The following is a 12552-nucleotide window of genomic DNA, read 5'->3' as shown; positions in this document are numbered from 1 at the left end:
TAGGTCCCCACGACTTTTCTCACGGACAATGACGGTACACGTTTAGCTGGGCAACTGGCACTTTTGTATTTTGGTGATCGGAGTCTGCGTTCAGTTGAATGGGTTTCTATCTATCTTTGTTTTGATTTGGTGTCTGTTTGTGGACCTTTGCAGACATCCTGGAGAAAGTCACAAGAGACGAATCAGCGCGCCGGAAGGAGTACGGGGATGTCTCAGGCCTGCGCTTGTTGGACTTCTACCTGCAAACCTACTGGATGGCTCGACTCTATAGTGCTAACCAGACGACAGTAATAGCTTCCACAGTTGTGTAGCAAGGCCAGCATCACGCACCCAATTGAGCAATACGAAGCAATGGGCAGTGGGGTTGCGAGTTGGAGAAAGTCGGAACAGCCAAAAACGTTCATGAAAGCATCGATACTCCTTTTATTTCCATATTTTGTCGTGTTTAATTCATTTATTCACTCCCTTTCCTTCCTGTTTCTTCTCTTTATTTCTTTATTTTTTTGTTTTGGTGTTCACATTCCTACGAAATACCCGTCGTTGAAGCGACTGATGGGAAAAGCGCGCATGTACAAGAGATACCCAAGCAATTACAGAACATTAGGAACCCGGATTCTGGTAACAGAAGGTTGAGAAGCTAAGCTGCAGAGCTGCGGTGTTTGGAGGCGTTTTTTATTTATTTATCTAGCTGAAAGAATTGTATGTGTATGCCGACGTAGAGCAGAGCAGACTTTGACTCTTGTTGAACTTGAAGTAGTATGATTATGGGTATAGTCGATTAGCTAGCAGGAAAACAGAATGGACCTCACGTTTACACCTTTGGCTTGTATTTGATGGACCCCGTGTCCCGTGTTCGGGGACATGTGTGTATATTCATCACCAGCTGACACTTGAAACCATGAACGAAGCACGCCCACATTTCCAGTGTAACCCTTAGGCCGTCAACCACGTGCATCCTACAGCAAGTGCGCCCCGGGCCCCGGCCCACCTCCTTCCTGTACGGCGCGACTGCGTGCGGAGTTGCAACCACAGGACATGAACGGAACAATGTAATTGTTATGGCATGCCGAGCTTGCTGCCGCCGCCAGATCGACATCGACCGCGCTTCATATGCCACTGCCGGTGTGGTATGTGTACAAGACAGATGCTCACCAGGCCTATCGGGACAGCCAATTTATCAGGTCTGCCCAGGTTCTCTGTACAGGTGCGACACGGCCTACGGCAAGTTCGTCGGCAGGCCTACACGACGCGGGCTTCGGATATTGAAGCAGACCTAACTGCGCCGAATGGCAAATCATGGTCGCAGCCGCTGGGTCTATTTATCGGCAATGAGTTTAGGAACTCGGCAAAGGGGAGACGGATCACTACGTTCAATCCATAGTACGTCGATTTACGTTTGCCTCTTCACATGACACCCCCGCTCACAGCTCCCACAGTACAGAGACGGAGATTTGCCAAGTGGTAGCTGCAACTCCTCAGGATGTCGACGCAGCCGTCGAGGCGTCTCGTCTCGCCTTGAAGAAACCATCCTGGAAGTCGTTGTCGGGCACAGAGCGCGGCCACCTAATGAACAAGTTGGCAGATTTGGTTGATCAGCACCGCGAAACTCTTGCGGTTATCGAGACCCTCGATAATGGAAAGCCTTATTCCGTTTCCCTGGGCTTTGATGTCCCACACTTCTCCGAGGTCCTGCGCTACTATGCTGGGTACGCGGACAAGATTCACGGCAGCGTCATTGATGTTGGCCATGACAAGATGGCATACACTTTAAAGCAACCTATTGGGGTGTGCGGCCAGATCATTCCCTGGAACTATCCGCTGGCCATGGCAGCTTGGAAGCTTGGTCCTGCCCTGTGTTGTGGAAACACGGTCGTGCTGAAGCTTGCTGAACAGACGCCCCTGTCCATGCTCTATGTCGGCAAATTGATCCGTGAGGCAGGATTTCCTCCCGGTGTGATTAATATTATCAACGGCCATGGCGGGCTAGCAGGTGCGGCGCTAGCATTACACAGAGACGTGGATAAGATTGCATTCACCGGCAGCACTGCCACGGGTAAAGACGTGATGCGTATGGCATCTACAACCATGAAGGCTGTTACGCTGGAGACTGGCGGCAAGTCACCGCTGATCGTGTTTGATGATGCCAATCTGGGGCAAGCGGTGCGTTGGGCCCATGAGGGCATCATGGCAAATCAGGGACAGGTTTGCACGGCAACCTCTAGGTTATTGGTGCAGGACGGAATATACGACAGGTTTATCGAAGAATTCACCGAGTATACGAGCAAAACATCCATTTTAGGTGATCCCTTCGAGGCTACAACCTACCAGGGACCACAAGTCAGCGCCACGCAGCGAGATCGCATTTTGTCTTATATCAGAACTGCTCAGACCGAGAATGCAAACATTATACATCCATGCGGAGCTATTCCGGAACTTCCTAGAACGGGGTTTTTTGTCCCGCCCACTATTTTTACCGATGTCAACACTGCCGCGACTGTCTTCAAGGAAGAAATCTTTGGTCCCTGTGCCGCGGTAGCCCGATTCAAGACTGAGAAGGAGGCACTCGATATTGCTAACTCGACACGGTACGGGCTTGCTGGGGCTGTGTTCACGCGGGACATGGCTCGTTCACATCGTGTGGCGAGGGAATTAGAAGCTGGCATGGTCTGGGTAAATAGCAGTAATGATTCCGACGTGAGGGTTCCTTTTGGCGGCGTTAAAGAGAGTGGGATAGGAAGAGAGCTGGGCGAGGATGGATTGAGGGGGTATTACAGTGTGAAGGCGGTGCATGTAAACTTGACGGAGAGTTGAAGGTTGAACCCTCATCAATCGACGACATTGGAATAAAAGTTTGATGTCAACGAGTGTCTCGTCAGAACACATCATCAAATGAGTCGAATGAAAGGTTCAAACTACTGAAGGATATAAGGCTGAAATTAGAGGCCAGCTAGCAAACCCACTAGCTACGATCTTTCCATGTTCTGTTCAGTAAAAAGGTGGTCTTTTCGATGCCTCAATTCCGTCGATAAATAGATCATGGACCCAATCAAGGGCCAGGTCCACATTTAATACGATCCATAGCTGCCAATTGTGACAAGTAGTATGCAAGCTTCGATAAAAGCGGGTCGGACCAAAACGTCGTGGCGCCCGGGCGTCCATCATGTACGTATTACGTTAACCTATTACAGCCAGCTCGTCACATCTCGAAGGAAACTGATCCGAACATCTGGCCTTGAGCGGCCCCTACTTCAGCTCCGAATCCTAATCGACTGACAGCTATCCTGTCGCATTCATGGTTTCCGCCATCCTATAGAGCGAATAATAACCACACTTTGACAAACAATTGTCTTCCCATCCCTACCATCCGCAGCTTCGAGGCCGGTTAATCCGCGAGTCTGGGCCTATTGCCAGTCATGGCTCCCTCGTTTCCCGGTGCCCGCACCGAGGTTGATTACCCTATCTACTCAATCGACTTTGATCCTGAGGATGCGAATAGATTAGTTGTTGGTGGTGGAGGTGGTGCTGGGTGTTCCGGTGTCGGCAACAAGATTGTATGTGGTTTTTAGATGCGAACTACGAGAGATTTCCGTCCCCCAAATCGCTGTAGACTAGGGGCGCAGTTCGAGCCACGGGCAAACGTTGCAACAAAGACTTGGCTAACACTGTCTGTCTTTCGTCTTAGACCGTCTTCGATGTCTCTCACCAAGATGAGATCCGAGCAGCCGGCGAAATCGAGCTATCTCGCGACGAAGACAGCGTCATGTCCATCGCCGTCGGCCCACACAAGGGCAAAACTACATACGTCTACGCAGGCATCAACTCCTCTCCGGAAGAAATTGCCAAAGGCACGAATCAGCACTTGCGCCTCTTTTCTGTCGATCCCTCCAAAGCAAGGCCGCTGGCTGCCATGACAGGCAGCCCCTCGAAGCCCAGAGCCTTCCCCGAGGCCAAAATCGCCGAAGCGTCCCGTACAGCGCTCTTTGCGAACCCGGACGCCAACGCATATCAGCGCTTGCTGCGTGTTTCGGGACCCATTGGCGCCGCAGCATCTGCTCTGGGCAAAGAACCTCAAATAGCCGTGTTTGAGACGACTACGCCGAAACCGAAAATACGCGGATTGCTAGAGCTAACAAAGGAAGCCGAGGCCATAGATATTATTCAGACAGGAGATGATGAGTTCCAGCTGGCCTACGTTGACCGTTACGAGCTTTATATTGTTAATATCGGAAGCAAGGGGAATAGCGAGCCCCAGATGGTGTTTTCAATGCCGGACGACCATGGGGAGCGACCGCAATTCAGATCCATTCGGTATTTGACCCCAGAATTTGTTCTTGCCGTTTCCAATTTGCCCAAGAAGAATACCGGTGCGCTTATTCAGGGACTGCGGTTGCCTTCACCGGGCCACGAGAAGGCTAGACTGGCTGCCACGGCGAGGATATCGCGCAAAATGTCGGCCATAGCGTTAGCTGTGACTAACTTGTCGTTGCCGGCGTCGCCCACGGCTCCGGTAGGCAACGCACAGTTTGCGGTGGCTGTTGCTGGCAACGATTCGTCGATCTCGCTATACACACTGGAACATCAAGTCTCACCGGCCTTGAACCTGCTTCTCAACCTCTATCCTTTCTACACACTCAAGAACGTCCACGGCAACGACAATATCTCAGGTCTCGCATTCTCAACTTTCATCACGCCCAAGACACATATCCGAGCACAATGCGTTAAGCTGGCAAGCACGTCGCTTGGGAAAACTGTCGCCATCCAAAGCATCCCACTCAAGAAATTCGTTGACGTGCAAGCCCCTCGGAACAGGAAAGGTCCTCCTCGACCAACGCGCTACGTTGTTGCCATGCAGTCCCGCGCCCCATCCGCCCGGCCGCTTGTCATGACCCTCAGTGTCATTGTGCTTATTCTCGCGATCGTTGCCCAGTCCGTAAAGGAATTGTACGGCGTAGGCAAACCCGTCATCTTTGCACAACCATTTTTACCCTCGTGGCACGGAAGCCTTCGGCAGCCCAAAACGCAACCCTCGTATTCGTTTGAGAATGAGCTCATTTCAAGCTTGGTCGATGGTAACATGGTCTTGGGATCTGGAGAGAAGTTTGTCCTACTCGAAGATGACCAACCGGTCGTTGTTGAGGGCGATGGTGAGCAGGCAACCAAGAGGCTCCGAGTCAACGTACGCGACTCTGATGCCCACGGCTCGGCGAGAGCATGGGATCAGCTCCACGTGGATGAACAAGACGCGTGGAAGGAGAGGCTTCGTGATGCGGGTGCCTGGACGCAAAACATGGGTGATAATGTGTTCAAAGGGATTTTGTTCGGGGAGTTGGCTGGTGTTGTTGGGCGGGTTGTGGCCGGCTAGATGCTGCATTGGTAATAGTCCCATGTCCTATAGTACTGGGTAGTTGTCATAATGACTCTTTAGTGTACATGTGAAGTCTGGGCACTGTTTTGTATGTATTTCGGGGGTTTGCGGAAGATGGCGTGTTAAAGGGACGAATGAGATGGGGAGGGAAGGCTAACGATGAGCTACGAAGAATGGGTGTGTACAGTAGGTATATTGGTGCATGTATAATCGTGTTGTTATTCAATCAACGTTGTTTGAATGTTCATGTGTCCTTCTGCCATTCAAGTTTAGATGGCTCCCATCGTGATGCTGTCATGGGCGGATACCGCGTTGCTTCCTTGATGTTGAACAAGCAGAGTAATTGCACATGCCGTCCCAGCCGTGAGGGTCCAGCAGCAGAGCATTGTAACAATCCATTTGCTACTTAAAATGACAAGTGAAACTTGCAGAACCAAGGCTGGCAGTAACGGCTACAGACTGAAGACGGCGCCTTGGAAGCCAGCTGAGCCCTGGGCTCAATGTTGTCCTTGCTCGCTCCTGCCCAGAAGACCAGAAGAGAGGGATCATGCCTGCCAACAAACTCAGCCTTCGCCAAGTGCCTGACAGCTGTCGCAGTCTTACGGAAGCCATGATAACCTCGAAGAGAGGTTTTCCGAACGAAACTCAGCCGCCCCAAGATTCTGCGTCTCGTACAACGCCGCAGCGCAGTCATCATGATGAAAGTCTTCAAGCTACCGCGTTACACAGCGACAATTACCAAGCAACTAGGCCTCCTCTTCGGCATATTCCTCATTTCCATGTACGTGTATGCACCCCTCTGCATGAACTAGACATCGCTAACAAGAAGCCAGCTGGTGGGTAATCGTGCCTTTGGGACAGCACAGCATACCGCCCGGCTTCCCGCTCCATGTCCAAGACGCATGGACCAAGATCTCAGATGTCCCAAGGGAGGTAGTCGGTCCGTTCAATGCCTCGAAACTGGCTCTCATGGTGGAATCAAGACCGCTGCCGCGTCTTGCACCGCTGATTCTGCACACGATGGCGGTTGTACCTCCCGACTGGCGATTTCTCTTCATCGGTTCATCAAAGAGCGTATACAGCGTGGGAAAATCCAAGGCCATTCAGTTCCATAAGAACTCTGGGAAACTCGAGTTGATGAAGGTGCCGGAACCGTGGAAGCTGGAGAGTCCCGAGGATGAGTCGAGGTTACTAACTGATGCGCGGCTTTACGAGGAAGTTCTTCCAGATGTGGAGTGGATACTCAAGTTTGGTCATGATGGTATATTGTGTGCAAATTCAGCTGTCAGCTTGGACGAATGGCTTTCTTGGAGCTGGGCCGGTGCCTTACGGTATGCTGTTTATGCCTCCCCCCTTTTTTCTTTCATGGTGGGAATATATAAGCGAGGCGTACTCTGACGATGGTAAGCAGGAAAGCCCATGGTGACAGGCTCTCGGACACGGGTGGCCTATCATTACGCCGAGCTTCAGCGGTTCGCCGTATCCTCAGCTTCCAGCGGCGCCGGAACAACTCTGAACCAGAGGACGTATGGTTCAGAAAACGCATTGCAGCTCTGCCGGGAGAAAAGGTCGCGTCCAATTTCCATGGCATCATATCGGCAGATCATGTCTTCCCTCGTGAACTGATGGGATACCACGTTACAGCATGGAATACATGGCCTGACCGTGGGGCACGGACGAACAGGAACATGAAACAGATTCTTGAATACTGCCCCGAGTTAAGCATGATACTCGACATGAGTTTGGATGAAGGAGACATTCCTGCTACTGCTGTTCGGGAACGAAAAAAGCCGTCGGTGGAAGCAAAAACGAAACATGACGGCATATACGTCGTCAAAGACGATGACAAGGTGAAAAGCAAGGGCTTGATCTACCCACCTCAGCCGGCACCCCTCCCGCTTCTACATTCAGAGTAGGCAGGCATGGCGGAATGGCAATGACAAATTGACGGAAATAGACATTAGAAAGGTGTACGTAATTAGTTCAAGCTGAGATGTGGTGCCCGGTTGTGAATGCAAAGAGATGAATCCATTGCGCATTTGCTTGTTTTTGTTTGTGAAGCACGACTATGGACTTTGAAGAAAGATGCACAATGGGAGGCAAAATGTGCTCGACCAGATGAGGGCACCTGGCCATCCCGCCCTATGTAAGTAGTAAGTTATACTCTAATACATTGGTGTCAACTTGTTGATGGGCAAATATATCCCGCCGGCTGGACCGTAATACTGAGCCCTTGACGAGGATACACGACCCCATCCACTACACACAGTCAGCGCGCGCATCTACTCTGCAGCCTGGGCAAATAACTGCCCCCGTACTCGGTATCATGTATTTATTCCTCGGCATCTGGGCGTCTGGGCGTCTGGGCGCAGAGCCGTCAACACCACGGGGTCGCACACCGAACCCACTCAGTTGGCAAACGCGCACCGCAGAACCCGTTTCACATGGGGGGCCGCCGGCACCAAAACCTGCGACATTGTTTCAAGATTGCTGGCGAAGAAGAAAGTGAAAAGGGGGGGGTGTGAGCAAGCGCTGGGGGAGAAAAATAAGAATAATCAAACACTCTGCAAGAAAAAGGGGAAGAATGATGCAGAGCCCTGTATAAGCAAGAGTCACATACATCCTGTACGGACGAAAGTTGTGCGCAACGTACTCCGTACATAATTACATCAGACTTTTTCTTTTTCCTTGTGTCGCCTGGCTGTTCCAAGGCCCCCCGAGTTCGGCAACTGCCGGGCCCAGCGGCCTGGTTAGAGTCCCGCCCATCTATCTGTAACATGACATGGCAGTACTCCGTACAGTGACTTGGGCTCCAAGGCCGGCAGCAGGCTGCTGGTGGCTGAGATGCTGGGGACGTCTGGTGATCGACATGGGAGTGCCCTTTTGGGGGAGTGCAGGCTTCTGGTTCCTGATTTTGCCGGAGATTTTGCGGAGGAGGAGGAAGCGATTAAAGCCGCGAATATGGCGCGAGAATACCTGGTTGGCGTGGTTTGGGTGCGAAACAAAAAATTCGTACTGCATATATCAAGAGGGAGAAAAGGCTGAGATGTGTTTAGGGCTGCGTATTTGCTACTAAGACGCAGGTTGGGCAAATCTGGGGGAAGCCGGACATGCCGCACAGAGTGCAGAGTCCACTTGACATTTCTTGGTTGCACAACAGGCACTCGGTGCTCGGTACTCGGTACGGGGTGCTCCGTACATACGGAGTACATGCTGCCAGTCACTCTTTTGCTGGTGACAGCGCCTCGTTTTCAGCTGCGCCGGGCTGGCTGACGGGGCCAATGGGTTGGCGGCGGAGGCGAGCCGCGCAGTCAACAGTCATACGCAGTACAATGCTTCCAGTCCCCATTGCCTCTGCGCGGCCTGGAAAAGACTGCATCGACGGGAACACGGGGAAATCATTTGTTGCTTTTTTTGCTCTTTTTGTGCTTTGACACGAGGTCAGTGATGGACTGGATCCTCTCCGCCCCTTGATTGGCCTTGTTTGCGAGGTGTTGAAAAGACGACACATCATGGACGTATGTATTGACCACATGTGCAGTCTGGTGCACCTGGCGAGGGCACCGAGGACGCCCAGAGCCTGATTCAAGCACACCATGCTGAGGCGGACAGACCCCAGGCCCCGTCAGGGGACCGGGTGTTTTTTTTTTCCCGTTGCGTCTTGGGGCGGAGTTTAACCACAATACTCCGTATATGCTTCAATCTGTCTCGCAAGGCAGTGCCAGCATGTTTGGACACGACTCGAGTCACCAAAGGTCCGACTATATCTCCAGTCAGAAGAAGGACATTGGGGGGGGCATGTTCACATGTTCGCATGTTCATTGACGTTCCAGCACATTGGTGCAATGGCGTCGATCTGGCTCTCCCTCATCCCGCCCCATCATGTACAATAGTTGGTCCGGTAGAGTGCGGAGAAGTCTTGGGTTCCATATTGGTTGATGTTGAAATGACAATTACTATTAATTGCCCGCCGACCCGGCAGCGGTGTAGGGTAGGTACGGGCGCAGGAACCTGCGTTGCGAGTGTGAAATTGCTTTTGCCATCTCAAGAGCATGTACGGAGTATGTACATACATAAGTAGGAATGAATTTGCCCAACCTTTGGAAGCTTCCATGCATCGATCCCCTTTTGGCGACAGCAGATGCATGCATCCTACTTGGACATGATGGTCTTGGAGAAAAATACAGCCCACTGCAGGCTGAGTCGTATCATTTAGAAATACAGCGCGTACCCATCTGTATGCAGCATGGTGGCTCGCAGCGAATACTTCCAGCCGCGAAGGAAAAAATATCAACTCCTGGTTGGAGGAGGCGGCCCCTGATCCCGTCATCCCTGACCTTGACCTTGTAAAAGTGGCCAAGGTGGCAGATGGGCGATGGGCGATGGACGATGGAACCCCAACAGATGGCAGTCTCCACTTCCGCTTCAAGTAGTACCAGGCGTACATACATGTACGGAGTACTCACCAGACTTTGGATGCTTGGCACCAGTTTACTTCCGTACTTAAGTACGGAGTACACTGGACTGTCTGGTGTCTCTCACTCACCATTTGAGCACCTATCGAGGTACCTAGCCAGGTCATGCTGTTGGCCGTTGCCCTGGTGTTGTACATACACGACGTAGTTAAGTACCTAGGTAGGTTATCAATTGATTGTTTTGGCGGCCCGTCGAGTCAATATCCACCCACCATCCTAGCAAAGGCCAAAAAAAGGCCAGACAAAAAACCATGGCCAAATGGGACGCCGGCTCCCAAACCTATGAGTCGTGCAGGCGAGGAAGCATCCAGGAACATATCATGCCAGCAGCAGGTGCCGTCGTCATGAGCACCCGTGGAGATGGCCAACTACATCTGACCATAGACTGTAGATCATACATACAGCCAGTCAGCCAAGACCTTCAGCGGGCGAATGCATTGGGCTTGTGCACATACATACATAGCACATCCTAAGCCCAGGTTTGGTAGACGGGCCGGCACATCATGAGAGACATGGAATAATCCAACATCCCATCTCCAACCCTCGCTTCGGTGACGATCGATGATTGTGCTGTGGCTACCGAGTAGTGGTACACTGTTGGGGTTTAAATGTTTCTGTGCTGGCCATCACACGCGCGTGTGTGGCGGCAATCGTCTGCCGTGGTACAAGCAAGGGTGGTGTGTGTGCGTGTGGCGAGAGTCCCCACGCTAACTTTCACGTCTCATAATAGCGTGTGTCACAGTTCCTCCGCCCCTCCCTCCCAGGCAACATGTCGTTGATGCACTTTTCCATTGTTGTGTGCATGCTACCTACCTAGGTAGGTACCTCGCCATCTAGATAGCTCGTACTGGCGCATCTTGGGATTCATCTTTGGAGCGGAGCAGAAATGGGCGACCGTACTACGCATACGGTACGAGTCTTCCCAAGCGCCCGAGCAGCACAAGGCCTTCTATGCCATCCTGCCTCATCATCCCGGTGAAAGGGCTCGGGTGTCTGCAGGCTGAGGCTTGAATGGGCTTCCTGTGTGGCCGCCGCGCGGCGCCTGAGTTGGCAGTATGGATGGCCCCGATAACAAATGGACTTCTTGACACACTTCTCGGACCAACTCAGCATCTTGGGAGGATCATGACGCTGCCATGACTTGTCCGAATACATTGTTGCAGATATGCAGATGATGCCCTGAGATAGAAAGACACCACGAAATGAACATAGGGCGCAGAGATGGCAACTGTTTCCTTATTCTTTTGATGCCCTCACTCATCCTTATCGCAGCACAAATATTGAGTTCTTCTTATTCGAGAGGGAGGCCGATGACACTCGCTTGGGGAATTTGCAATTGGCAAGCCTCGTTCGAGTCCATGCGGCGGATAGCTGAGTTTGTGGAATATTGGCAGGGGTGAACCTTGCCCGGCATGGAGCGAGAGACAAGGGCCTCGACAAGCTAGTACCTTCCACCATCTTGAGGGGCAGATAGTTTGAAAGCCCTCTGAGTACGGAGTACTAACCCGAAATCTTTCTAACATATCTTAAAAAGCCCCCAAATCTGTTGTATACCTGGCGATCAAGGAGACCCAGAACTGCCTGGAAGAGAAGGTTTACCCCGATAGCCTCAAATAGTGCCTCACGAAGTGACATTGACGTGATTGCCCGTTGCTGACCCCATCTTGGGACTTACATATTCGAGGGGAGACGAGTGGAGCATGAGCAAATGAGATTCTCGCATGGTGGTTTGATTGGGGTTGGGAGAGGCGCTCCCATTGTTGCACATGTATCACCATCGAAGGGTGAAGGACTGAAGACCGCAGTTGATCTGCTCAGGTTGGTGAGATGGTCAATGATGTACTGGGTACCTCCCCAGCCGTGCCCTGCAAAAGCAGATGGCGCCAGCAAAATGGACTTTTCATCTCGGTCATCAGAGTTTTGCAACCACCGTAACTAAAATCGTGAATCGATGATGTGTGTCCTAGATCGAAGATCTTAGACAGAATAGCAGCGCCTTGCGCAAGATTTGGACTTAGACTCGTGTTGTCGCCGCTGGAAGACAGCCGTTGCCTCTGCATTGTTCATGTCCACCATGAAGGGGTGAGCTGCAGGTTGCCATTCTAGGCGCACATGCGGACACGATACTCCGTACGGAAGCCAAAAAGCGGATGCCATCACTCGACGCCGAGAAGAAGCCAACCGGGACAGACACTGTGATTTAATATTCCCCGGTGGATGATAGCAGAGTTGCGCAGGGTAGAGCAGGACCGGCAGGTCTATACCGAGTGAAACATCTGTGACCAAACATTAGTCGGGCTGCATCTATTCCGGTGAGGCATTACCCCGTACCTAAGTGTAGATAGCAAGCACCAATTGAATGCCGGTGAGCTGGCAGACTGCTCCCAGAATACCCTGTGCATATATGTATGTATCGAGACAAGGTGCGGAGCAGTTGGCGATGCTATCCTAGTCGTCAACGAAATCTTTCACGTTCTTGGTCAACATCCAACGTGCCTTGCGAAGAACCGGGACTTTGACGGCTGTCAGTTGGCTGATATTTAGGGCTGACATGCCACTAGAGTCGGCATCGACTTGGCTGCCAGACAGGTATCTATCTACCCAGTGGCTCTGAGAGCCTAGAGCTTACGCTGACGGGGGTGGGTTGGTGGTTCTTCGTTATTAGGGAAACATCAACGTGCCCCAAGGGGTCGTCAAGGCCAGCGGTTGGAA

The 12552-nt window shown here is 51.9% G+C and overlaps 3 protein-coding genes across 3 annotated transcripts; all 3 read left to right on the top strand.

Moving 5' to 3' along the window:
* Window positions 1-1144: 1144 nt before the first annotated feature.
* On the top strand, window positions 1145-2811 carry MAA_06066 (aldehyde dehydrogenase; the record flags this gene model as incomplete). The annotated part of the gene is made up of 2 exons (XM_007824064.1): window positions 1145-1380; window positions 1428-2811. 2 exons carry the CDS (start codon window positions 1145-1147, stop codon window positions 2809-2811), a joined length of 1620 nt encoding a protein of 539 aa, XP_007822255.1.
* A 602-nt stretch (window positions 2812-3413) lies between these two features.
* On the top strand, window positions 3414-5362 carry MAA_06067 (guanine nucleotide exchange factor-like protein; the record flags this gene model as incomplete). The annotated part of the gene is made up of 2 exons (XM_007824065.1): window positions 3414-3551; window positions 3683-5362. 2 exons carry the CDS (start codon window positions 3414-3416, stop codon window positions 5360-5362), a joined length of 1818 nt encoding a protein of 605 aa, XP_007822256.1.
* Window positions 5363-6060: 698 nt separating this feature from the next.
* Window positions 6061-7281, top strand: MAA_06068 (uncharacterized protein; the record flags this gene model as incomplete). Its single annotated transcript, XM_007824066.1, has 3 exons — window positions 6061-6146; window positions 6199-6696; window positions 6777-7281. 3 exons carry the CDS (start codon window positions 6061-6063, stop codon window positions 7279-7281), a joined length of 1089 nt encoding a protein of 362 aa, XP_007822257.1.
* Window positions 7282-12552: the final 5271 nt, after the last annotated feature.

Source organism: Metarhizium robertsii (genome assembly GCF_000187425.2).
Source record: "Metarhizium robertsii ARSEF 23 chromosome Unknown MAA_Scf_2, whole genome shotgun sequence".
Taxonomy (NCBI): domain Eukaryota; kingdom Fungi; phylum Ascomycota; class Sordariomycetes; order Hypocreales; family Clavicipitaceae; genus Metarhizium; species Metarhizium robertsii.
Note: the sequence above shows the minus strand (reverse complement) of the source record. Positions and strands in the feature narration are given on the sequence as shown.